This window comes from Rhopilema esculentum, chromosome 15 (genome assembly GCF_057945365.1).
Source record: "Rhopilema esculentum isolate cy_ngs chromosome 15, ASM5794536v1, whole genome shotgun sequence".
Classification (NCBI taxonomy): Eukaryota; Metazoa; Cnidaria; class Scyphozoa; order Rhizostomeae; family Rhizostomatidae; genus Rhopilema; species Rhopilema esculentum.
This window is the reverse complement of record NC_142829.1, coordinates 10,878,653-10,905,988: the sequence shown is the minus strand read 5'-3', so window position 1 is coordinate 10,905,988 and position 27,336 is coordinate 10,878,653. Positions and strand designations below refer to the sequence as shown.

The 27,336-nt window shown below is 37.6% G+C and overlaps 2 protein-coding genes across 2 annotated transcripts; both read right to left on the bottom strand.

Moving 5' to 3' along the window:
- Positions 1 to 4,522: 4,522 nt before the first annotated feature.
- LOC148958488 (uncharacterized) lies at positions 4,523 to 5,925 on the bottom strand. The gene is made up of 3 exons (XM_089112849.1): positions 5,921 to 5,925; positions 5,697 to 5,774; positions 4,523 to 5,204 (listed from the first exon to the last, which is right to left on the bottom strand). Exons 1-3 carry the CDS (start codon positions 5,923 to 5,925, stop codon positions 4,523 to 4,525), a joined length of 765 nt encoding a protein of 254 aa, XP_088968975.1.
- Positions 5,926 to 12,345: 6,420 nt separating this feature from the next.
- On the bottom strand, positions 12,346 to 26,077 carry LOC135685532 (centrosomal protein of 162 kDa). Its single transcript, XM_065201508.2, has 17 exons — positions 25,931 to 26,077; positions 23,215 to 23,451; positions 22,977 to 23,037; positions 22,303 to 22,525; positions 21,319 to 21,404; positions 20,820 to 20,872; positions 20,065 to 20,128; positions 19,856 to 19,933; positions 19,610 to 19,699; positions 19,166 to 19,408; positions 18,851 to 18,945; positions 18,488 to 18,653; positions 17,646 to 17,923; positions 16,821 to 16,986; positions 15,231 to 15,472; positions 13,505 to 14,320; positions 12,346 to 12,825 (listed from the first exon to the last, which is right to left on the bottom strand). Exons 1-17 carry the CDS (start codon positions 26,000 to 26,002, stop codon positions 12,499 to 12,501), a joined length of 3,297 nt encoding a protein of 1,098 aa, XP_065057580.2. The 5' UTR covers positions 26,003 to 26,077; the 3' UTR covers positions 12,346 to 12,498.
- Positions 26,078 to 27,336: the final 1,259 nt, after the last annotated feature.

Here is a 27,336-nt window from a genome sequence, read left to right as displayed (position 1 = left end):
CTCCTTGGTTATTCTAAACGGTATGATTGGTGATTTCTTATACTTTTTATTCTTCTTCTTACTGTCGGTGTTATTTAAGGATATGTTGTTGCTTGTTTCAAACTTTACCAGCATCGTCTCGTTTCCTGGGTTTACAGGGAATTTTAGGCAGCTTGTGTCCAACTCGTGTTCGTATGGTTTGTATTTAGTAACTCTTGCAACGTTCTTTACTGCTGGATGTAGAGCTGCTAGGATTGACCATAGGAAACACTTTTCATCTGTGTTTTGCACGTTGACAATTTCATTTTTAGCAACAATCCATTCAGGTGCTTGTAAAAACCCCGCTGAGATACCACCACCACCAGCCATTGGTCTATAATCAAACATTTTCACTTGCATCCTTCCAAATTTGTTCAAGACCCAACCACTTCCATTTTGAATAAACGTGTCAATGCCATTGTTCAAAGTTTCTCTGATTTGAGTTGCTTGATCGTTAATGTCATTTGGTGCACGTCTAAGGAGTCTGTACATTTCTGTTCTAAATGTTGTTGGCGGATCTGTGATTGTGTCTTCCAACATCTTTTTGAATTCGACATCTAAGAATACATAGTATTTCACTCCTTGATTGTAATTTTGGAATGCTTCTATAACATTGTCTATAATGTTTCTCGTAACATCGTGAAAGTTGTCTATATTGTCAATATTTTTTATTGTATACCCTGGATTGTTTTGATTTGCTGCTCTTGCATTTGGTCTGGCACCTCCAACAATTGTGTGATCATTGCGCATAAATCTCAAATGATTGTTCAGTTTTTGTGCTCTGTCAAAGAACTTTAAGCAAATTCTGCATTGGTATTTGCTCTCTTTTGTGTTATCTTCAACACCACCGTCCACCCTATCGATTTGTTAGTTAATCTGTTGCAATCTTATGCGTATAACGTCATTGTCTCTTTGTTGTTGTTGGGGATGTTCTGAAGGTTGTGTTGTGGAGGTTGGTGAGGAGGTTGAGAAGGTTGTGGAGGTGGAGGACCTCCTCCTCTTCATCTGATGAGATGGTGATTGGTGTTTGTAATGGTGGATAAATTAGCGGAACGGGTGATAATAGGGGTGACCATGGTGATTGTGATCTGATAGGTGATGTTTGAGGTGATCTGTGTGGTGATGTGGGGCCAGCGTTGATTCTGGTGATGTGGGGGGGCGGCGTTGATTCCGGTGATTGCGCTTGTTGTGACCGCTCCTCCACCTCCATCCTCAGGGCTGTTCCGAGGAGGGTTGCCGCTCGCATTCGTCTCCTCCTCCTCCTCCTCGCCAACCTCTCTCTGCGGTGCTCCTCCTCAATGTCCGTATCATCGGATGTTGTTTGCGCTTCGGGGAACATGTTTGTTAGTTCCCTGAAAAAAAAAACCCTAACATCACAACCTGTATCTAAAAATTACCAAATCCAACCACTAATGTTGTTGCATCACTCGAAAAGAATGATGGTTGTAAAAATTAAAAGTTTTAAATTAAAAAAATGTTGAAGTAAAAATGTACTCACCGCGTCCTCCGATTTACTGATCTCATTGAACTTAGGATATACCCAATCCTCCTCAATCCTATCTTTCTAGCGTTATTTGCTACCATATCGTCGCTTTGGTACTCCTTTGTAATCTAAACATTTAATGTAGTGGTATTTACTAAATTGTTATATGATTGGAATAAATCAGGAAATAAATCAGGGAAGGAAATGAAAATAAAAAAATTCAAAAATTTAATTGTTCCTAATTATTGGTTAGTGTAACAAACGCTCCCCGTGCACATCTTTAGACCTCAACAAGATGACTATTCAATACTCATGTGTACAAAGTCAATGGAACTAAGGTCGGTACTAAGCATTGAACGGGGGATTGTAAGCACACAAACACTATAATCTAAGGTATCTGAAGCGACGTCTCTTGGCACAGCTATACCTAATTTCAAAGAGTTCTGAGTCGTGGAGACCAGCCTATTTCGCTTCAGGTGGGCAATAATTTTAAAAAATGTCTTAAAAAGAATATAAGCTATCGCAAGTAATTAAAAAATTGACTATTAACAATAAAAAACAGGTATAAGTAATTAAAAACAAGTATAAGCGTCTAAAACATCGATATTTAATAAAATAGTGTTGAAAGTAGAGGTAAATCACCTGTTAAATTCATTTTGAAAAGTATGTATGTCTTTCTGTAACTACGATAATCGCAAAAAGAGGTGGATTGCTTGTGCTTCAGTCTTTTATGCCGGTGTATATGTGCTTAAGTTCCATTATTCGAAGGTTGTTGGGTTGAAGGATATGTTGTTGCTTGTTTTAAACTTTACCAGCATCGTCTCGTTTCCTGCGTTTACAGGGAATTTTAGGCAGCTTGTGTCCAACTCGTGTTCGTATGGTTTGTTTTTAGTAACTCTTGCAACGTTCTTTTCTGCTGGATGTAGAGCTGTTAGGATTGACCATAGGAAACACTTTTCATCTGTGTTTTGCACGTTGACAATTTCATTTTTAGCAACAATCCATTCAGGTGCTTGAAAAAACCCCGCTGAGATACCACCACCACCAGCCATTGGTCTATAATCAAACATTTTCACTTGCATCCTTCCAAATTTGTTCAAGACCCAACCACTTCCATTTTGAATAAACGTGTCAATGCCATTGTTCAAAGTTTCTCTGATTTGAGTTGCTTGATCGTTAATGTCATTTGGTGCACGTCTAAGGAGTCTGTACATTTCTGTTCTAAATGTGGTTGGCGGATCTGTGATTGTGTCTTCCAACATCTTTTTGAATTCGACATCTAAGAATACATAGTATTTCACTCCTTGATTGTAATTTTGGAATGCTTCTATAACATTGTCTATAATGTTTCTCGTAACATCGTGAAAGTTGTCTATATTGTCAATCTTTTTTATTGTATACCCTGGATTGTTTTGATTTGCTGCTCTTGCATTTGGTCTGGCACCTCCAACAATTGTGTGATCATTGTGCATAAATCTCAAATGATTGTTCAGTTTTTGTACTCTGTCGAAGAACTTTAAGCAAATCCTGCATTGGTATTTGCTCTTTTTTGTGTTATCTTCAACACCACCGTCCACCCCATCGATTTGTTAGTTAATCTGTTGCAATCTTATGCGTATAACGTCATTGTCTCTTTGTTGTTGTTGGGGATGTTGTGGAGGTTGTGTTGTGAAGATTGGTGAGAAGGTTGAGAAGGTTGTGGGGGTGGAGGACCTCCTCCTCTTCATCTGATGAGATGGTGATTGGTGTTTGTAATGGTGGATAAATTGGCGGAACGGGTGATAATGGGGGTGACCATGGTGATTGTGATCTGATAGGTGATGTTGGAGGTGATCTGTGTGGTGATGTGGGGCCAGCGTTGATTCTGGTGATGTGGGGGGTGGCGTTGATTCCGGTGATTGCGCTTGTTGTGACCGCTCCTCCACCTCCATCCTCAGGGCTGTTCCGAGGAGGGTTGCCGCTCGCATTCGTCTCCTCCTCCTCCTCCTCGCCAACCTTTCTCTGCGGTGCTCCTCCTCAATGTCCGCATCATCGGATGTTGTTGCCGCTTCGGGGAACATGTTTGTTAGTTCCCTGAAATAAAAAACCCTAACATCACAACCTGGATCTAAAAATTACCCAATCCAACTACTAATGTTGTTGCATCACTCGAAAAAAATGATGGTTGTAAAAATTAATAGTTTTAAATTCAAAAAATGTTGAAGTAAAAATGTACTCACCGCATCCTCCGATTTACTGATCTCATTGAACTTAGGATATACCCAATCCTCCTCAATCCTATCTTTCTAGCGTTATTTGCTACCATATCGTCGCTTTGGTACTCCATTGAAATCTAAACATTTAATGTAGTGGTATTTATTAAATTGTTATATGTTTGGAATAAATCAGGAAATAAATCAGGGAATGAAATGAAAGTAAAAAAAAAAAATCGAATTGTTCCTAATTATTGGTTAGTGTAACAAACGCTCCCCGTGCACATCTTTAGACCTCAACAAGATGACTATTCAATACTCATGTGTACAAAGTCAATAGACTAAGGTCGGTACTAAGCATTGAACGGGGGATTGTAAGCACACAAACACTATAACCTAAGGTACCTGAAGCGACGTCTCTTGGCACACCTATACCTTATTTCAAAGAGTTCTGAGTCGTGGAGACCATCCTATTTCGCTTCAGGTGGGCAATAATTTTAAAAAATGTCTTAAAAAGAATATAAGCTATCGCAAGTAATTAAAAAATTGACTATTAACAATAAAAAGCAGGTATAAGTAATTAAAAACAAGTATAAGCGTCTAAAACATCGATATTTAATAAAATAGTGTTGAAAGTAGAGGTAAATCACCTGTTAAATTCATTTTGAAAAGTATGTATGTCTTTCTGTAACTACGATAATCGCAAAAAGAGGTTGATTGCTTGTGCTTCAGTCTTTTATGCCGGTGTATATGTGCTTAAGTTCCATTATTCGAAGGTTGTTGGGTTGAAGGATATGTTGTTGCTTGTTTCAAACTTTACCAGCATCGTCTAGTTTCCTGGGTTTACAGGGAATTTTAGGCAGCTTGTGTCCAACTCGTGTTCGTATGGTTTGTATTTAGTAACTCTTGCAACGTTCTTTACTGCTGGATGTAGAGCTGCTAGGATTGACCATAGGAAACACTTTTCATCTGTGTTTTGCAAGTTGACAATTGCATTTTTAGCAACAATCCATTCAAGTCCTTTAAAAAACCCCGCTGAGATACCACCACCACCAGCCATTGGTCTATAATCAAACATTTTCACTTGCATCCTTCCAAATTTGTTCAAGACCCAACCACTTCCATTTTGAATAAACGTGTCAATGCCATTGTTCAAAGTTTCTCTGATTTGAGTTGCTTGATCATTAATGTCATTTGGTGCACGTCTAAGGAGTCTGTACATTTCTGTTCTAAATGTGGTTGGCGGATCTGTGATTGTGTCTTCCAACATCTTTTTGAATTCGACATCTAAGAATACATAGTATTTCACTCCTTGATTGTAATTTTGGAATGCTTCTATAACATTGTCTATAATGTTTCTCGTAACATCGTGAAAGTTGTCTATATTGTCAATCTTTTTTATTGTATACCCTGGATTGTTTTGATTTGCTGCTCTTGCATTTGGTCTGGCACCTCCAACAATTGTGTGATCATTGTGCATAAATCTCAAATGATTGTTCAGTTTTTGTGCTCTGTCGAAGAACTTTAAGCAAATCCTGCATTGGTATTTGCTCTTTTTTGTGTTATCTTCAACACCACCGTCCACCCCATCGATTTGTTAGTTAATCTGTTGCAATCTTATGCGTATAACGTCATTGTCTCTTTGTTGTTGTTGGGGATGTTGTGGAGGTTGTGTTGTGAAGATTGGTGAGAAGGTTGAGAAGGTTGTGGGGGTGGAGGACCTCCTCCTCTTCATCTGATGAGATAGTGATTGGTGTTTGTAATGGTGGATAAATTGGCGGAACGGGTGATAATGGGGGTGACCATGGTGATTGTGATCTGATAGGTGATGTTGGAGGTGATCTGTGTGGTGATGTGGGGCCAGCGTTGATTCTGGTGATGTGGGGGGTGGCGTTGATTCCGGTGATTGCGCTTGTTGTGACCGCTCCTCCACCTCCATCCTCAGGGCTGTTCCGAGGAGGGTTGCCGCTCGCATTCGTCTCCTCCTCCTCCTCCTCGCCAACCTTTCTCTGCGGTGCTCCTCCTCAATGTCCGCATCATCGGATGTTGTTGCCGCTTCGGGAAACATGTTTGTTAGTTCCCTGAAATAAAAAACCCTAACATCACAACCTGTATCTAAAAATTACCCAATCCAACTACTAATGTTGTTGCATCACTCGAAAAAAATGATGGTTGTAAAAATTAATAGTTTTAAATTCAAAAAATGTTGAAGTAAAAATGTACTCACCGCATCCTCCGATTTACTGATCTCATTGAACTTAGGATATACCCAATCCTCCTCAATCCTATCTTTCTAGCGTTATTTGCTACCATATCGTCGCTTTGGTACTCCATTGAAATCTAAACATTTAATGTAGTGGTATTTATTAAATTGTTATATGTTTGGAATAAATCAGGAAATAAATCAGGGAATGAAATGAAAGTAAAAAAAAAAAATCGAATTGTTCCTAATTATTGGTTAGTGTAACAAACGCTCCCCGTGCACATCTTTAGACCTCAACAAGATGACTATTCAATACTCATGTGTACAAAGTCAATAGACTAAGGTCGGTACTAAGCATTGAACGGGGGATTGTAAGCACACAAACACTATAACCTAAGGTACCTGAAGCGACGTCTCTTGGCACACCTATACCTTATTTCAAAGAGTTCTGAGTCGTGGAGACCATCCTATTTCGCTTCAGGTGGGCAATAATTTTAAAAATTGTCTTAAAAAGAATATAAGCTATCGCAAGTAATTAAAAAATTGACTATTAACAATAAAAAGCAGGTATAAGTAATTAAAAACAAGTATAAGCGTCTAAAACATCTATATTTAATGAAATAGTGTTGAAAGTAGAGGTAAATCACCTGTTAAATTCACTTTGAAAAGTATGTATGTCTTTCTGTAACTACGATAATCGCAAAAAGAGGTGGATTGCCTGTGCTTCAGTCTTTTATGCCGGTGTATACGTGCTTAAGTTCTATTATTCGAAAGCAATCAGATTCCTCCATTAAGCCAGGTTCCCACTTGGTCGTTTGGATCGTTTGGGTCGTTGGAAAATACCCAAACGACTGAAAAGACACAGTGGGAATGGACCTGCCAATAACCCAAAATACCCGCGCATGAATGATTTTTGCAAGTGGAAACCGACAAACGACTCAAACGACTCAAACGACCCACGCTTTAGTAACTTTTTCTCCAAGAATAGGAGATTTTCTTGTAACAGCGTGTTTGACTAGAACAAGAACAAGATAGCTGAATATTTCACAGAAAGCTTTATGGAAGAAGTTCAAAAATACGAGTGCCATTATAACAATTACTGGAAATAGTTTAAAAATAAATACAAAAATATCAAATCATGGCAAGCTATTGCACTGAAATTTAGTGATCTAACATCGCCGTCTGTACAAAGTCACCAGAGGTAGAAATAGCTGACTTTGCAACATCAGTTGTTGTTTATCAAATGCTACCATCGTTCCTTCCACGCATGCCGCCAAAATTAAATGAGCGATGCATGGTGCAAGCAATGAACAGCATCAACAACAAACGACTCGAAAGACTCAAACGACCAAGTGGAAACCAATGTGTTCTTTGGGTCGTTCGTGTCTTTCAGGAACGACTCTGACGACTCAAACGACCCAAACGACCCAAACGACCAAGTGGGAACCAGGCTTTATTATCATTTCTTGTAGGGGCACGCTAAATATTTCGATTTTCGAATTATGAATTCCATCGATGGTCTTATGAATTCAATTATCCAAGCACTTGCTCTAAGGCCCAGATTATACGTCATATTTCACATGTGTCGAATTCCATTGTTACATTTTGCACATGTAAAATACGGCGTTTAATTGATCAAATACGACTGTCTAACATTAAAGTCGACTTCCATAATTAAATTCGTCAGGCTCGGTCGAATTTAATTCGAAAATACGACCCTGATACAATTTTGTGTCAAGCGCCGTATTTCACATGTGTCGAATGAAATGCATAAATCATGGATAATTAATTTCGCATGAAATTAGCTATTGAGCATGCGCAGCAGCAAAAAGCGCGTCAAGCAGAAGCAGATTTGCACAAACAAACAAAAAATGGCTGCAACCCGCGTTGGGAGAAGCAAGTGCAGGGTTTGTTCAAATGAGACAAAATATCGGTGTATACGATGCGATTGCCCAGTTTGCACTGTTTGAGGTGTAGCAGAGCCAGATGAAGAGAAGGAAGGCTGGGTGGCTCAAAGTAAAGTAAGGTATTGCGGAGAATGTGACCTTTTTGGTGGGGCTGGAGATCGAGACGTAGAAGATATGGAAGAAGATGTTCATGACTATCCATCAATCTCTCCAATAACTGGCAAAAATATGGAAATTAGGTAAGTAATCGCTTTATTATCTTGTTTCTGGTCTTTATTTTTTAGTGATATCCCACCTTTTTAGTGTATTCTCAATCTTTTCCGTATTATGACAACAGACAACTGGTCTTTTTAGGCCCACTATCACATATATAACAACATAGGCCTAAACCCCCCCCCCCACCACCCCCCCATCATATTGTGATGATGAATGGCTAATGGGAACCGATTTAAGTTTTTGTTTTGCCATTGTTAATACTGGGAAAATTTCCATTCCAGCAAGTTTGTTGGTGATCATGTCCAGTGTCAGTGTGACTGTATAAACATTTTATATTAGGGGCAGTTCAATAGTTACGTCACGCTAGGGAGGTGGGTGGTTCTTTCTGTTTTTTTGTGATGCTATATAAAAACGTCGTATACAAAAAGGTAAAGGATTGTGACGAGGGGGGATGATGGTTCTAAAAGGCAAATTTAGCATGACGTAATTATTGAACAGCCCCTTTATTGGAGTTCTCTTTTTTGCAGATCAGAAGAAGACTCTGATGATTCTGGTCACTCCAAGGAAGAAACGATTGGCAGTGATGATATATTGAATATTATCCGGAAGAAAAAACCAAAAAAGAAGGTCGGCAGAAAATCAAGATGAAATGATTATCTGTTTGGTGATGCAGTTGACATCATAGTAAACAATGAGTACTATCGTAAAAGCTGATTTTCCAAAACACAAAAAACCAACGCAATGGTGAAATATATGCCAAAATAATTGAAGAGCTAAAAGTCAGAGCTAAGGAAAAGGATGTAACTGTTGTGTTTGATGCAAAGCAATTGCGCACACGATTCAAGAGAGCAGTCTGTGAATGTAAAAAAGTTGCCATCACAATGAAGACAGCAACTGGAATTAAAAGGTTCCAGGAGGAGAAAGGACATGGAGCGTGGTTCGATCAATTGTTTTCTCTTGTAAAAACAAGAGGCTCGTGCCAACCTGAGCAAGCAATAGAGCTGCAGGCTAATGATAATGGTTCTTTTTCCAATGAAGGGACACCTGCAGTTGATGGAGAAACGTGTAAAGCACTTTTTGTGCCAGCAAAACAGGCATCGAGGAGGGGAAAGCAAAACAACATGGAAGAAATAAAGGGCATGTTGAAAGAACTCATCAAGAATGATTCAATGCAAGAATTCATATCTTTTGCACGAGAGGAGGCTGAAAAATCACGCCAACATGAAATTAAGATGATGCAAATGTTATTGCAAACTGAGACCCCAAATCAAGCAATTACATCTCCACCCCATTACCCTCAAGTTCCAGAAAACATGTCATTACCCTCGAGTTCCAGGTTTACCTCTAGCCCATTGCCAAGCCCATTGCCATATCAACAGCATAGCAATCATGCAAGAATATACCAGGAACAAGGTCGTACATATTATCAGCTTCCATAAGCAACAGAATTCTTTTAGCTTTTATGAGTATATTTAGAGAATTACCTGCCAGGAATCACTACTAAGATGTAAATAGTTAAGATCTATTTACTTGGCAGGTTAGAATTACCATATAGGTTCATTCGTCTTGAAGATCAAATTCTATATCAAAGTCAGAGGACTGTATAATTTCTTATTCGAATTTATATGCAAGATAAAGTATAAACATCAGCGAATATAATGACATAAACAACCACGAATTATTAATCAGAGAGAAGAATTAACGTCCAGAGAGAAGAAAATAACGTAAGAATTTTAACGAAGTCACCTCGGTCCATCAAGGTCTTGATTTAGTATTATTTTGAATATTGTTCTTTACGTGAATCGTTCGCATCTATCTTCCTTCATCGTGACTGTCGTTCGCATCTATCTTCCTTCATCGTGACTGTCGTCGTCGTTCGTAAGCAAGAAATCTTCTTTTCAACTGAATTCAATCAACAACAACAACAACTATACACAAAAGAAAGAGAGAAAGAGAGAGAGAGAGAGAGAGAGAGAGAGAGAGAGAGAGAGAGAGAGAGAGAGAGAGAGAGAGAGAGAGAGAGATAGGAAGGAGCGCTCACAATTTCCTACATATAAAAACTATTCAGAAATTTTTAAAGACTATACTTAAGCATCTCTTTGTTTTTCGTTCCATAGTTTATTTCCAATTGTATCTCTAATTTTAGTTGCTGTTGTTGTTTTATGGTGATCAACCACATTCCTGCTTGTTTTCATTAGCAAAATTTCTCTTATTTCAGAGCGATCACGCTTTTTATTTGTTTCAGGATTGATGCTCAGATCCAACTTTGAAGGGATTATGTCCCCATTCATCAAACAAACATTATGTAATACCATGCATGCTAACGTGGCCACTTTGTGTTGAAAAAGGCCTCCCTCGGATTTTCTCATGATTAAACGCCATCTCCCTTTCAACTGACCACAGGCACATTCGACCACCATTCTTGCCCGACTGAGTCTATAGTTAAAATTGTGCTGCTTCTCTGTCAGTACTGCATTTGTGTATGGCTTCATTAGCCATGCCTCTAGAGGAAAAGCTGAGTCTCCAATGATCAGTGGTGGGATGAGTATTCCTTGCTCGGTGTGCATCAAAGGTGGCAAGAGCTTATCATTCTTAAGGTCTGCCCAAAGTGAAGTAGACTGCAAGATGATGGAGTCATGAGAGTTGCCAGTAAATCCACAACTTCCCCAAATGAAGCGGTATTTGACATCAACAAGTGACATTAAAACTACTGAGCAGAAATTTTTGAAGTTGTGGAATTCCTTGCTAGCCTCGTTACCACCAGGAGGGCATTTCATTGGGACGTGACACCCATCAACAGCTGCCCATGTAAAAGGAAACTGCCATTGTTCTTCTACATCCAAAATTTGGCTTTGGAAATCTTCCTCTGAAGAAGGCATCAATGAACTAACACACTCTTCCCACATGCACGAAACAATTGCTTCATTGACTTCATTCACAATTGTGGAAACAGTTGGCCAAGTGCCAAGGCCAACCATTTCAGCGATTGTCTCAACATAATCCCCCCTGCCAAGTCTGTATAAACAGATTGCAAGACAAAATTCTGGAGAAATTGGGTCTTCACAAACACTGTCTCGTTCGAGTCTATGACAAATAAGATATGGGAATGCCCTATACAGCTCACCTGCCCCCTAGAGATAAAGTCAACTATGACTCTACAGGAGCTGAATCAACGAATACGAGTTGCGAACAAAGAAACAGATGATGCTGAGGCGGCAAAAGAAGCACGACCAGAGAGGCAAGCAGTCAGAGCTGCAAAGACAAAGATAAAGCGTATTGCTGAAAAAGAAGAAGAATACATTTAAGGGAGATGGGTTAAAAACATTGAAATAAAATTAACACTTTGCATTAATTTTAGGGGAGTATAGGAAATATTGGACGCTAAAGGGGTGCATCCGGGACTTTTAGGTACACGCGGAGGTAGTAGGAAGAGGAAAACTGAACTACGAACGAACTTTTGGTACTTTGTAAATTAAATATGATATGTTTTGTTTTGTTGAAAGAGAATTCGAAAAACATAAGACGAAGACTTTGATTTATGGTAGATTCTTCACGCGGCCAGGAGAGAATTTACTTTACTTTGACTGGTATGGCCAGCTAACCTGTGATCTAATCTTAGACCCCATCAATAGATTTATGGCCCTAACTTGGCGAATTGCTTAGCACTTGATAAACTGAACAACTTCACTTATAAAAATTCTATATAATAAACAAAATTGCAGCATCAGTATCCTGCTTATCAGTTACACAAATATCACTGCTGCTATGATGAATGGCTCTTCTTTGAACAACGAATTCTTCCCAAGCAAACTCTCAGTACTTGATCGACATATTTGTGAGAACATCGCTATACCAATCTAATCTTTTCCAGATCCAGTATTCAAAAAGGAACGCTGGTTGTTTAAAATTACAAAGTGTTTGTGAATGTTGCTAAAATGTTAATTAAATATGACTCTATGTTCTTGGGTGTGTAGCTGTCAATAAAATGCCCTCACCTTACTTTGTAATGAAGAACTTAATCATTCTTTATTTCTCAGAAATGACGTGTTCTTGTCATACAGTTTCTTGACACCACTAGCTTCAACTGTTTATATCCGTAGTCTACTACTTCAATTCCGTATTATTAAGACCAAGGACAGAAGTGAAACGAACAATCATTAAAACAAAAAATTGAGTTAGCTTCGTTACCAGTCTTTATTACCAGTTTGATGCACAAAAACTTTTGACATCTCAGTCTTGGTATCAGAGAAAAAAATCTTCTATCCCTGGATCGCACACGGATCCCAATAACAAAGTGGTAGAAAAGATTCATTCGTTAGCAACACAAGTAAGGCTAAGTAATAAAGGCAATTCATATTTCCTTGTTTATAAATTTTCAATATCTCGATCTTTCACTTTGATAATCTCTGAATACTGGCATTTAAATATATTTACATTTATAAGGGTCGCATAGATATCTCCGAGGATATTATACATTTGTCAGAGCTGAACTGACTCATTTCGCATCAAATGTTTCAATACATCTAAAATTGAATCCAGTTCTTCCCTAAACTGCTTGATTTGCTCATTCTTCTCTTCGACAATCTTTCGCCAGTGTGAATCTTGCCCACCTGGTACAAACATCGGTTCGACCTTGCGAAGGAGACTCCGCAGTTCACCCTCCCTGTCCGTTTGCCTTTGTTGCATGCTTGCGATTTTCATTTCCAAAACCCTAAAGCGCTGCTGTTCAAGAGGCTGGCACTCAAGCGCACCATCAAGTTCTTTTTTTAAAGCTTCTACTTTGTTATTCAAAACTTCCTCTTTGACCTAAAGTTGAGAGAAGGACTCGTCGTAGCAAACATAACTATCCCTTGTCTGCTGGACGAACTAATCTTTTGACTAAAGTCAAGCTCATAAACGCCATTAAAAACGTTGGCTTGGTTTACGTGTGCAGAGTTGCATTGCTTAAAGTCTTAGTGCTTTGGATATGGTGATCGTCACTACTGAAACCCCATACATCTACGGTTCAGTATAAAGTTTTTCAAATTTTAGGCATCTCATTTTGTCTTGTGGTCACTAGCTAAATGTATCAAAACTACTTGCGCAATTCTAAGAATATCAAACCACCAAGTAAAAAGCATATCAAACCACCTTCGCCATGTTTCGTAGTAAAGTTTTCCTTCGGTTTAACGAGCTTCCTATGTAACGAGCTACATCGTTGGTTTCCCTTTAATGTTTGGTATAACTAGTTTCGACGGCCGTATCAAATAGTACAATAAGCTAACTATTCATAGCGCTTATTCAAAATAGGATAATCATTAAAACAGTTCTCAATTGGCTTAAACATTCCCCAACAAAACATAATCACACCATCTTTTGTTTTGCTCTAGTAGTATTAACAATTGACTTTTAGACAATGTTGAAAACAATCAATAGTATAAAAAGATGATTTGAAAACCAAAGATTGTATTTTGCTTTAAATAGGGCTGAAATATGGAAATCCTACCTTTGCAGCATGTAGAAGCTCTTTATCGACACCTGACTGTGAAAGCTTTTGCTTCAGTTTCTCAATAATCATATCTTGATCAGCAACATTTCTTTGCAGCTTTGTGTTATCTTTTTGCAAATTTTTCACTAAATTTTCTATCTCAGTTTTTTCACTTTCTAACCTATTCAGTTCTTTCAAATTGCTTAATTTCATGTCTTCAATTTCTGCCCTACAGTCTAAACGAATCCGATTGAACTCCTCTTCCATACGTGCCTTTATAGTTAAATGTCTCGCCATATCATTCTCAGAATTCATTCGTAAATCTTCTATAGCTAATTTCATATCAAAATTCTCCTTTTCTATTCCCCTAATCCTGTCGGTCTCCATTCTCTCACTGGTTTGAAGTAAATCAATTTCCTCTTTCCTGCGGCGTTTTCTCTCTTTATCTTCCTTTCTGTTCGACTTTTCAGCTTCAAAGTCTTTTCTTTCGTCTCCAGGAGTAAAACCTCGTACCCTCTCCTCTTTGGCTACTGCACCTCTGCTGGGGGACTTTTTTCTTTTCATTTCAATGAGTTGCTTTTGCAAATCCTCTATATGCCCTTCATATTTTTTTGCCATGTCTTTGTACCTTAGTTCAGCGTTGCACAAAAGCCTGCTGGTCTCCTCGTCCTTATTGTCGAGTTCTTTTTCAAGACGTTTCAACTTACTTTCAAGGAAATTAATCGCTCTCGATGCACTATCTTCGTTATGTCTTTGTTCGTTTCGTGAGTCTTGCAGCAGGTCTGGTACTCCATCTGGATATCGACGTTTAATAATCTTTTCCATTTCGTTTCTCTAAAAAACAACACAGGAAACAATTTCAGGGTTTCCTAACCTATTTTCCATTAATAACTACCTACTTTTGGCTCTCGCGGATGCTGCATAAGGCTGCAAAGGAAAAATTGAAGAAAATTGAGTAGAAGCTATCGAACTTGTGGAACGAGCAAAGCAAAAATATGCAAAAATCCATTTTCACAAAGCTATTGTCACAGGAAAAGATTGACTTTGCAGATATCAATAAAAAATGGATTTGAAAAAAGCAAACATTTTACAATGTACTGAAAGCTTTTTCGTCTGACACTGCTCAGATTATACGACGTCAGAATAAGGTTCTGGAAGAACACAATGGAAAATAAATACCCAATTGTGGATCGAAATAGGTCAATCAGAAAAATGCGAGCATGTTGTAGGGCTAGATAAACCGTTAAAACAAGTGATTCAGCCACTTGACAACATCTTTTAGTTAACCCATATTGTGCCTATGTCGACATGTTTTAGATAATTGGCAGAGCCTGGTCGCCTTTTCATCTAGCGGTTTTGAAATCAATCTATTGAAATACGAAAAAACTGCTATTGTGTAGACAGAAGAAGTTGATGATTTCCTTAAAGCCAAGCGGTACCGAATGGACAACTATACCGGTCATGTGCTCGCATTTTTCTGATTGGCCTATTTTGTTCCACAATAGAGTAATTACTTTTCTTCTTGTTCTTTCGGAACGTTGTTCTGACGTTTTATAATCTGAGAAGTGTCGGAAGAAAAAGTTTTCAGTATGCTTTGTTTGCTTTTTCAAAACCATTTTTAAATTTGAAAACGCCAAAAAACTTTTAATATCAATAAAACGTATGTCTTTTTGGTGACGCAATTAGATTTGCTGAACCTGAGCAGTTAAGACGTTATGAAAATGGCAATGTTTGGTATATGTACTTGTCTCTCTAGATCCTTGATCAGGTGATGGTCATTATCTGTCTTCCCTTTCAAGGCCGAAATTTCCTTGCGCAACATCACATTTTCACTTTCAGCCGATTTTAGCTTCTCTACAAATTCATTTGACGGGACATTTTGCCCCTTGGTTCTGGCAGCTTTCAATTGCTCGATTTCACGATGTAGCTCTTCAACTTGCTTCGATAGCCGGTCACGCTTCAGCTCATTCTCCGCCATAGCACTTTCTATTTTGAAAGAAACAAAAGGGTTTATCAGGCAAAGAGAAAAGGGAAGAAGTTTTCCTCATAAACATTCCTTTTTTATGGTAATAATAACATGAATCAAATTTTGTATCATCTGAAAACACGGAACTGGCTTTAAAAAAGCGGATATGCATTTTGTTCCCTGGCTAATGTAGGTGACCGGTATTAATGAAACCACTTATACCGGTCACCTCTGTGCAACGGCCACCTCCAGATCTGCGGCTAGTGAATAAAGTCTCTGCTGAATTCATAGTAAAACTCTCACACAAAAACCTCCACACAGCGACCACCTCCAATCAACAGCCTCTTTGGAGTGCCTTGGTGCCTTATTTCACTTCCATTAACGGTAAAGCAGGTAACTTTTTGCAAAGAAATTAAAGAAAGATACAAAAAAATTCGGTTATGTTTAGAAAGTATGTTTATTTTTTAAAAATCATTAGTTTTTCAATTTTCTGACAAGTTCATCAACGAGCAATTTATACATTTTATTCAGCCAGTGCAAGCCTTTTTATGACCCCTTGCTTGATACATCAGAGGTATTTCAATTCTTAAGTCACCCCAAAAATTTATTTGTATTCAGTGACAGCGCATGATATCGTAGATCATGTCTTTGTAACATAAGTGAAACAAGTGTATAAATTGCTTCAATCACCCCTCTTCCTTCTTCCGACTTGTTTCTGATAAAAAATTGGGAAAAAACCTCCCCATAGCAGTCACCTCTGAAACAACAACTTATACAAGCTTGGCCCCTAAAAGTGGCCGATTTTAGAGGTCCCACTGTATTTATGCAAAGCAGGAGAGAATAGAAGAAGAGCAACTTTTTATGACAATGGTAGAATAATACGCAGTATAAGAATACTTTGTGCTGTCATCAAACGTGACACGAGTTGCGTTTCTGCTGTTTATTGAAGATGCGAAAGACGTTTTAAGAACTATAGACGTCTTTTCGCATCTTCAATAAATTCTGTTGTCTTTAAACTTTCTCTTCAACCCTATCCAGTGTTGGGGCTGCGATGGCCCCCCTGGTGTGGGCAGTCCTCTCTCATTCTTCAAGTCCTCTGCACTTTGTGATGGAGCTGCGATGGCTCCCCTGTGTATCTGGTAAAAGAGAGGGGAAGTGTGGGTGAATGACTCGGTCTTGGGTGTTGGCTTGAAAGCACGACCCGATAGCTCAGCGGTAGAGCACTTGACGTACAAAGTCAGGGGTCGTGAGTTTGAGCCTCGCTCGAGTTGGTTATTTTCCCGCACTCTCTATTAATTAACTATAGAGTTGCACAGTAACAAGATTAAGCGAAATATTAGCAGACAAAAGATTAACAAACTGTCCTACTCAGCCTTCGATTCTCTTCAATTAAATTTGACTGTGAGGTTTTCTTCTCGCTTTCCTTCTTCTTCATTTCTTGAAAAAGTCTTTCATTTTCTAACTGATAGCCATTCAACAACAACTCTTGCTCTTTGATTTCCTTCTGCAATCGCTCTATTTCTTTTGATGCTTCCTTTTTCAAAACAAAATATAATGCATATGTATTCAACCAATATCAATACTAGCTGAAACTCCTTGTATATAATGTTTATTCACCAATAATCATCGCAGTAACAGCCATCTTTCCTGCTCAATTAAACACAACCAAAAAATTTAAATTGAGTAAATTTCTATCAAAAGATCTAGCTGCTGTAATTTCAAATTTTCAAACAGCAAAAATGTTTTCAGAATTAAAAATCATTTCCAAAGCAAGCAGTTAAAGAGCTGGCCTAAAAAAAGAAGAATCAGAGTCTCAGACTAATGCTGTTTGAAGAGAAAAGGAGATCATGCCTTCAGAGAAAGCAGTGCAAAGGAATTGTGCAAAGCCAATCTTTATGAAATGAAGTTCCTGTTTTTTGCCTTTATCCAGACTATCCAGAAGTTAAGCTTGACGAAATAATGTCATCATGATCTTCCCTGAGAATCCTCTGCGAATAGAGGATAAATACAATCCATTTTGATACAGTCAAAATAAAGACAGAATAGTAGCAAATCTCAGTCTTGAAATAAATATCAAGAGCACTTGTTTGGGCTTTATGATAACAAAACCGTTTGGGCTTTATGATGCTGGGGCTTTATGACAACAAAACCTAGCGCTGTTTGTTGCTTTTGCTCAAACTGTGTTTCGCTCACCTCATTTATATCATCATCACTATCTCGCCTGATTCTCAACTCTTGTGCCTTTTTCAACTGCTTTTCAAATGTTGCAACCTTTTGCTGTAGCATTTCTGTTTCGAATTCTTGACGCAGTCTGATCTCCTTTTCATTTGAGACTCGTTTCAATTTATCAACCTCTTTATGCAATTGCTCATTCTCGTCCAATAATTTATTGAACTCGGCTCGAAGCTCGTATAGTTCTGTCTGTAGCTGACGTTCTCGCGTTATTTCTGCGATTCTTGTTGAAAGCGCTTCTACACGATTAGATAAACAAGGTCAAAAATAGAAAATATTGACACAATCATATATAGAAACTCAAATGAAGAAATTTTCATTTTATATCAGCAGGATATTCTAGGCATAGAGTTTTTTACAATCACAATCAGCAAATATCAATGGCATTTCGCGTAGAATAATGCAATGGAAACTATAAGAGGAACGGTACTATTAGTATAGAATTTAAAAATTTTAAGTTATTACACATGTAAAAGTAATTGATAAAATGCATCATGGATCGAGCAGCTTAAGAGGCTAGCCAAAAAACATTTTCATTGGCTTGAAATTTATAGAAATAATGTGTAACAATTGCTGCTAGCACAATTAGTCAACAAGTAATTTAACATTTAAGACAATTGTAATGAGGTAGTTCCTGTTCCTTCACGGGCAAAAAACTCGGTTCTGTAAAAATACAGAATGAGGGGTTGCAAATAACAAATAATTTAACAGGAACAGAAAACTGAAGAATAGTTTGTATCGCAGCTGTACTGATGAGACGAAATTAGATATTAGCAAAATGAACAAAAGGTTAGGGCTGATACCTCCCTCGTGCAGCGATTGCTTTTTAAATCTGGGGAGCCGTGACAAATCGCTTGAAACGTTCTCCGATCTTTTTCCTGATGGCAATCTCGAAAAACTTGATTTAGCTTTTGTCGGCTTACTGGATTTATTCGTCGACTCAAAAGCCAGGTCACCATCCATACTTCCCTCGGATGTAAAAAGAGACATCTCAAGGCAGAAAGTTCATAAATACACAGGCGGCAAAAAAACCACAAAAATAATTAACAATGGCAGAAAAAGTGCGCTATTATAAGCAGCATAAAAAACAAATTAAACAGCTTTCAAAGCAAAAAAGCATTTTCAAGCATTTTCGTGACTTAATACTGAAACTACACAATCAATACCTTTCTTGATGAATTTGCAGAAGACACTGATCCTTTTAAAGTTCTTTTGCGTATTTCATTTGATTTCATAAGCTTTTCACTCTTGCCACTCAGTCCTTTATATAAGCAAAGAAATGTTGCAATTTAACTGCCGAGTTTAGATGGATAGAAAACTGAATGTACTGCGAAATTCTTATGCTTATGGTTTCTAATAAACTGAAACAAAAGCTTTGACTAGAAATCTCGTGTATGTTATAAGTTTCTACAAAACAGAAACAAAAGTGCTTTTATTAGAAATCTCGTGTATGACATAAAATATCTAATGGAGAACTAAACCTGAAGAAGAGTTCCTAGAATCCTGGGATAGATCTCTTCTAGCATATTTCTTTGAATTACTTCTTGATTTGCCAGAACCAACCTCCGAAGACATGCTTTCCGGAGGTTTAACTAGCGCCTTTTCTTTAGCTTTTTCGATGCGAACCTTTGCGATTTCCTTTATGCTTCTCAAACTTTCTGAAGGCGGTGAATCACTACTGTAACCCGACAGTCTAGAATCACATGACTTTTCTTCATCAAGATCTGCAAAACGATCAGTTTATCAGCGCCGAGGTTTGTTGGGAAATCTTTTGCATGAATAGTTAAACATGTAACTTTCAATGGTTAATTTGCTTAAATCAATTATCAGATCATTCCCCAAGGCACTAATGCGTATCAGCGCCTTCTTTCATGCCATTTATGACACGTCTCCTCACAAAAATAAACAGTAGCTAAACTTTTCACCTCTAATGCCTTCTTCGTCAGAACGTTTACTTGCTTCGTTGGAATGAATTCCATCTTTCTCTGCACCCAGTCCTTCTATTTCTATAAGACCTAAAAGATTTATCTTTAAAGATAGAACATAGGAACTAAAACTCTAAAAACTATATAATGGGCAAATGACGCAGCTTTATGCGATTAAATTCACAAGTTAACAATCCTCTTAGCAATTTTCTCAAGAGAATACGAATGAGGGTAAATGCATCGAACCTGGTTGCTCGATATTTCCGGACGAAACTGTGGCATTATTGATTACAGCCGAAGATGCCAGCGAATCCATCAGATCAACTGCAGATGGACAATAAAATAAATTGAGATTATATTAAATATTCAAGATGAGAATTCCAAAACAAGCATATTGATCGGTAAAGTTGTGCTAAATTAAAATACGTAATAATTTTACAGATTTGTATCTATACCTTTGGCGAGAAAACGATTACTTGCACCTTTCAATGTTCCTCCCTGTAGAACCATTTGCTCTTCCTATTGAAAAATTGAACAGGAGGAAACAGAACGCGTAATGATACTCAAGACATATCACGTGGTTAATGCAAAATCGTAAAAGACAAACATAATATATGTCTCAATTTACATTGCTTGTGTACTTGATGAAAGTCAACCCTATACAAAGTATACCGAACATGTGCGCCCATTTATCTCAATAGTTATATATTACCGACTTACGGCAATAGCAAACGAAATTCCATACGGTACGCCTATCGATACAAATTTTCATAAGAAAGACTTTATCTGCCTTAAGGTAAACGAAAATTTGCAAGACCAAGCGAAAAGTTGCATTGGCTTCCAACTAGCGCCATAGCGGGCTTCAATCAATACAAAGTCAAGAAGGGTTTAGTTGCAAAGTTGAAAACCTTCTTGATTGGATAATATATTACCCGAATTTGTCTTAAACTTTTGGGAATATCGACTAAATAAGTATCTGATTTCTTGCTTCATGATTCAATAGTCGGAAGAAAAAAGTGTACCACATCTTCAATAAAGTTATATAAAAAAACAACAGTGCCCACCTAAGGGCCAAGCAAATAAGTAAGCAATCTGCGATGAAAAATACACCCGAAAATGGCTGATCATCACCAATGACCTCAACATGACTTCTAGATAAATTTTCTGCTAGCAAGATGATTTTCGATGCATAAAAAAGAATCTTACTTACCTCGTAATTTTTTGGCCCAGTGGACCGCATAAATTCGTCATTTTGTTGCAGTCCTAAAATGAAAAGAGTATGCATTTAACTAGTCAAGTTGATGGCAGATGGTTACGTCACTCCAAATTAATAGCAACTGATAGTCACCTTTGTTTAAGAACTAAATAATATAGAGGTAGATTTAAAAGTTTTCCAGAAGCTCTCTTCAGTGTCATTCCAAACACACTCTTTTGAATTACCGATCAGTTTCTTACAAATTAAGATAAATGTAAAGGTTTCTCACCTTTCTGTTGAAATCCCAAGAATATAAATAAAGGAAAGACCTACATGTTTGCACAGTCCACATGTTGCCATTCAAATGTTTGCGCAGCCCTCAAGAGCATGGGTATATGCATCAACAGAAAATGCTAGCCTGTGCTCCAGGGCCCTAACTTGAAATGGAACACAGGCCAAAATATGCCCATACCGCACAAAAGGAACAGCCTTCAAATACATTTACTTGGGTTACCTGATAAACGATTGACTTCTTTGCTTGCGTGGATATCATGTCTTGCTGTTGAAGTTATGTCTGGTCCTGAAGCCGCCATGTCATCACTTTCAGGCAAAAAAATACCCTCAATATTTTATGGGAACAGTATTTTTGCCTAAATATAGGAACCGTTAACTACTAAGGGAACATCCATAAAGTTTATTGAAGATAGCGGTAACCTTGAACCTAAACAACTTACATGACAAATGTTAATGGAAAGAGGATAGCGATTGGAGTCCAAATCTATCTAAGATATGGGATTGAAATACTCGAGATGCCATCATTATCCAGGTCCAAATCCTGAAACTTTAATCATTTCCTATTTTGCAAATGACGCTATTTAAATGAACTTTTGTCTAGGCAAGAGGGATTGTGCTTACACAATTTACTGAAAGATGATCAGAATATTTGAGTTCTTGGTAATTATCTTCATTTCTAGCATCTGTAAAGGCCGAAGAGGATAATAGAGAGAAAATAAAGCAAAATTGCAGGGGGAGGGGGGATTGCAGGGAGGAGGGGGGATTGCAGGGAGGAGGGGGGATTCAAACCTTGATATTCAACTTAGAGGAGTGATTTCATGGTTTGTCTTATGTACAAGAAATAATTCAAAAACAAACTGCTTGACATGCAAAAGTTGATAACTCGGTAAATGACCAAAATGGCAAATGACTATCTTTGCATCTATGTTTGATCCAGACGACGTAACAGGCTAGTTAACAGTCCACATACAGTAAAATGTGGGGGATGTTAATATCTGGCTTGAGATTACTTCCTATCACGAAAGTACCAATTAAACAAAATCTATTGCTAGCAAATAAAGGCCATGGTAGACAAGTCTCAAAATGAAGTCTTGAAAAATCATCAATGGTAACCATTCAAAATATTAAAAGCATTATGATCCAGTCCTAAGAAAGAAAAATCATTCTTTTACAACAAAAATCAAAATTTCAAAACTCTTCTGACCTTGCCTCCTTATCTGAGTTTGTCTCATCCAATGCTTTGTTTAGCTGGCTGAAGTCCAAGGTGCCAGAAACGTCAGCAGCAAGTTTGCGAAAAAACTGTTCTTTGTCAGCCATTTCTTCTAGAGTGTCCATTCCATGAAGAGTTTGGTCTGCATACTTATTCACTAATTGCATTGTATCAGTTTTACTTGTTTCAGCTGCAGAGTAACTCTCATTGATGAACCCTATCAAAAATGGGTATGGGTATTAGAAATGGGTATTAAAAAATACACAGCAAACAATACTTGCATCATAACAGCTGCAAACATTATATAGAGGTTTATTCCCATTACCTTTATACATACTTCAGGTTTAGCCACTTGCTACCAAGAAAATAAATGTTCAAGCCAAGTTTTTTCCAGAAAGTTTTGTGAAACAAGCAGTTGTAGAAAACGCCATTAATAAGCCAGTACATTTGGTTGTGCAAATTTTCTGCTTGGCAATCTCAGTTGACCCTTTATTATGATGGTGACTTTCCATGAATGAGACATTTCTCTAAAGCACAGCCCCCTTTGTAACTTTTTAGGGTGGTACCCCAGGTAAAGTACATTGAAATCAGACAACAAGGCCCCACAAGTTTAATCATGAAATCCACAGAAAGTAAAAAAGACAAAGATATTTCTTAAGTTGAGTTACCATGTTCTAGGCTGTCTTTACTGATTTTGACATCATCCTGTGTTTTTAGTGCTGACAGCACCTAGAGAAGCGGCATTTAAAATTTGAGAAAGTTTAATGATAAACGTTTTAACTGCTTTAAACTTACAGACTTCATCTGAAAGTTTGATATCAAATGTTTGCTGCTCAAGATTAGGAGCCGTTTAGCTTGTCAACGAAAAATAAAGCAGTGGAAAACAATGCTATTTCTACAAATTACCTTGCTATCTTCATTATCATTGTCTTTTTCATATTTGACTGAATATGATTCATTTTCTTCAGTAATGCTATCATATGGCCTCTTTTCAACTGGAGAAGGAGATTTGTCAAAACTTCTTGTGTCAGGTAGAGAGAACTCATCAGATGCCTTCACTGACTCTATTGTTTGTGATCTTTCAATGCCTTGTCCTCTTTTATGTCGAGGAGACATCACTGAGTGGGAGTCATCAGACATTGGCTGCAGAAAAACTATTTTTAGCATTGCAAGCTTTAAGCTGGCTCTGATCTTCCATGTGGAGAATATGAAGAAATTGTATAAAAAAGGAAGCAATTTTACTAGGTTTCTTTGCAAAGAAATTATCTTAGAAAGATCTATTAGTCTCAATATAAAACAAATGTGTATATAAATATATGTAGACAAATAACATAAATACGACAATGCACATAACAAACAATGTATCTTTCCAATATCTCTTTTCCAGTTTTCAAACTTGCAAAATTCAAAACTGGAATATAAGGTAGAGCTGGCCTTAAGACAGAGGGGAGCCAAGCTCCCTTCTCTGAGATGAAAAGAACAGCCCCTCAGAATAAAATTTAGGCCCTCCCCCCCCCCCTAAATGAAATTTTCTATATGGGTGTATCTGTGTTTTATCAATCATAGCTTCAAGATTAAAAAAATAAAATCCACGGGTAAGGATAGCAGGTAATTAAGTACTCCCTCCAAATGTGCTGGAAATCATACAGTAGGTTGTAGTGCCCTTGCAGCACTGTGGCAAAGCATTTGCTTCCATGTGCCCCCTGTGCTATATATAAAAGCAGGTTACAAATTTATCTTTTCTGATTGTTCTTTCCAATTACATATTATTGTTGTTTAAGGCAAAATATGAGCCACCGATATCCACTAAGGTATCAAAAGTATTGCATCACCTCCAAGGAGGTGAAATGGCGCATTAATGATCGAAAGCTATTGTTATGCAAATTAATTCTGTTTTTTAAGAGTGCGAATGGCAATTGATCGAAAGCAGAACAACCACCAATCAAAACATCAATCTATTTAGAGCATTTGTTTGAAAAATGACACTAGCAAACAATTTTATTCTAGTAATTCTTTTTCAAAAATGGTTTCCATTTACTCAGGTAACTTTTTCTTTTATATTTATGCAAAACACACATTATCTTTCTTTGGACGGATTTTGAGCTGCAACACCTTGCTCAGTGTCGAGTTCCATGTCTTTTATGGTCCTTGGGTGTAAACGCAGTGAAATAAAACAGACAAATTCTTTCCCCTCTAACATCAAATTACTTTTGGTCACCCACTTCTTGGTTTCTTTTCTACTGTAACACTCTAAAGAAATCTTTTTTGATTTTCAACAGCTGTTATGCGGCTGTATCTAACTTTGTCAACATTTTTTTTTAAATTAAAAACCTCCTCCTCTTAAATAATTTATAGCGACTCACCTCTCATTTGACAATTTTGCTTCCCTGACAATTTGACAATTAAAAATAGGCATGGTCTACATTTTTAGAAACAAAAATGTTTTTGCACAATTAATATATTTCTAACTAAGTTTTCTATGGTGTAAGCAAAATTTACAGATTTTCTCCGCCGAAACTGGCTATAAATGCGCTTATTTTATCCAATTCATGCATTCAAATGTTTTGTATTGTCAAAAAGTTGGCAAAAAGTGCCGCTATTTTGAACAAGGTGGTGCAATACTTTTGATACCCTAGTGTACAATATTTCCATTCAATGCTTGAGGAAGAGAAATTGTTCGTAAACTTAAAGTAAGGCTATACCAGTTTCTTTAAAAAGGAATACGCGTATGTGGCTAGAGAGGCAATCGCCCTCTAAGCTAACAACAAATGAATGACTATTTCAGTTAAATTATATGCTCTTAGATTTAGCTAAATATTTCGGTAGACACATTGGTTAAAAACAATTAGGCTTACTATAAAATACGTATCAAAAAAGACACAAACTTACTATGGTGGTAGATCTAAATAAAGTATTAAAAAGGCGTAATACTATTCGTGATTGAAAAATTATATGCTCTTAGATTTAGCTAAATATTTCGGTAGACACATTGGTTAAACCCAGTCTGCAGAGTATGGCATGTGCACACCGGAGATATTTTTGTGCAAAACCTCTTGCACACCAGGTATTTTTGGGTGTGGCAACTAAGATGGGTGTGGCTTGGTGTGGTCCCATAGAAAATGTCAGCTGATATAAACAAGCACAGTTGTATTTGAGATATCATGAATCTTACTTGACAAATATACAAAAAAAAACTTGCGCTATCTTCAACAGTATACTTCACACGCATTTTTACGGTGAAATGCAATTTCACAAATTTTAACCACAACAGGGGAAAATAGTCGGTGCACACCAGCACACCAGACATTTTTAGTGGTGCACACCGGCACACCAGGCTTTTTGCTCGTGCACACCGGAGATCTCGTCGAAAAGTGCCATACTCTGCAGACTGGGTGCACACCAGCACACCAGCCATTTTTAGTGGTGCACACCGGCACACCAGGCTTTTTGCTCGTGCACACCGGAGATCTCGTCGAAAAGTGCCATACTCTGCAGACCGGGGTTAAACACAATTAGGCCTACTATAAAATATGTATCAAAAAAGGCACAAACTTACTATGGTGGTAGATCTAAATAAAGTATTAAAAAGGCGTAATATTATTCGTGATTGAAATTTGTGTACCTCGTTCATAAACCTCTCAAATTCTTCATCAAAATCCTTTCCCGCCATGTCTCGAAGCTTATGACCCGCCATATTTGATTTGATATGAATCAAATCAACAACAACAAGGCGCGAAACGTCTCTCTTTAATTATGAGTCGAGCCGAAGGAGCATTTTGTTCCGCAAGTTATAACAAACCTACAAAAAGGGATGTTTGGGGGTCCGGAAACCGTAGAGCCGCATGAAATTTTCGCAAAAATCGTAAACCCGTGCAATATTTTTCTTAAAACCAAATAACCGCGTAAAAATTGGGTAAAGCCGAAATGATGCTAAATTGTAATGCAATAGTACCCTGAGAATTATCGTAGATAGGATTAATATGCAGATTTTGTTTCATGCATGCAAGTTGTAGAGTTAAAGATGTGAAGCCCAAAAAATATACCTGGAATTGAGTATAAACTGAAATTAATGGGGTTGACACGTGGCTAGCCCCCTCAAAAATTCAGGCATTAATTTGAGGGATTTCATCACTGCGCAAAACAGCGTAAATCACAGGGTGTGGCTAAGTTTTGACTGGACCTATTTTGGACGGAACAAAAATTTTAAATTATTTTCAGGAATACCTTCAGTGTAATTTAGCCGAACCACTGCTACTACTGGTTATGTATACATCTTACCAGAAAGTATCAAAGCTGACAAACAGAGTAGCAAACCTGATAACGGGAAAGTTTTTCTTCACTTCCACCCTATGGAGTCAATATAGTATTCTTTGGGAATTGGGGAAACAAAGTGGAATACAATTTACTGTGTTTGTAATTTAGGTATTCATTGATCCTTCATAGGCAAATCAACTGTTTCTAGCTGTTTCTTTTCATAAAAAGCTGTCATTTAGAGACTAGATCTCTAATCTTGTTACATATTTCAATGTGTCTAAGAACTGTCAAAAACATAGCCTTACTGTATATTGCATATTCTTTAACGCAATATGATGTTTGTTTTCTTGATCTATATAATACCAATCTGTAACTGCTGCTATTCTTCCAAAACTACGCCTGGCTAACATTATTCTATGCGAAGCGATAAACAACTATTTATATGTCAACATGAATATGCCGGTCTTGACCATGTTCGACCCAAGACCTACTGTGCACTATTTTCTGCAAGACCGAAATCGTAGAGTAAGGGATACAGGAAAAGCAGATCGACAAGCGTGGTTTCGCAAAGTATTTGAAAGTGAGACACAAGACGAAGAAATGAACGAGAAAAAGCCCATGAAGCGTAGTTTTTAGACATCTTTACTGACAGAAGAGATGCTTTATTCTACATAAATGTTTTCTTTGTTCGCAGATATGTAAGCATGCTATCATGTTTTAGATAAAGTTTTGTTGGTTTATCCTAGGGTATGTTTACTGCTTGTTTTATAGCAG

Excerpts from the sequence above, each read along its gene's own strand:
- LOC148958488 (XM_089112849.1), bottom strand. Across the intron at positions 5,205-5,696 it reads GAGGAGCACCGCAGAGAAAG|AGCACAAAAACTGAACAATC; the intron begins GTTGGCGAGGAG and ends GTTCTTCGACAG.
- LOC135685532 (XM_065201508.2), bottom strand. The coding sequence starts at position 26,002 with ATGGCGGGTCATAAGCTTCGAGACATGGCGGGAAAGGATTTTGATGAA. Across the intron at positions 18,654-18,850 it reads CTGCAAATTCATCAAGAAAG|GGAAGTATGGATGGTGACCT; the intron begins GTATTGATTGTG and ends TTTACATCCGAG. Across the intron at positions 12,826-13,504 it reads AGCTTCTACATGCTGCAAAG|GTCAAAGAGGAAGTTTTGAA; the intron begins GTAGGATTTCCA and ends TCTCAACTTTAG.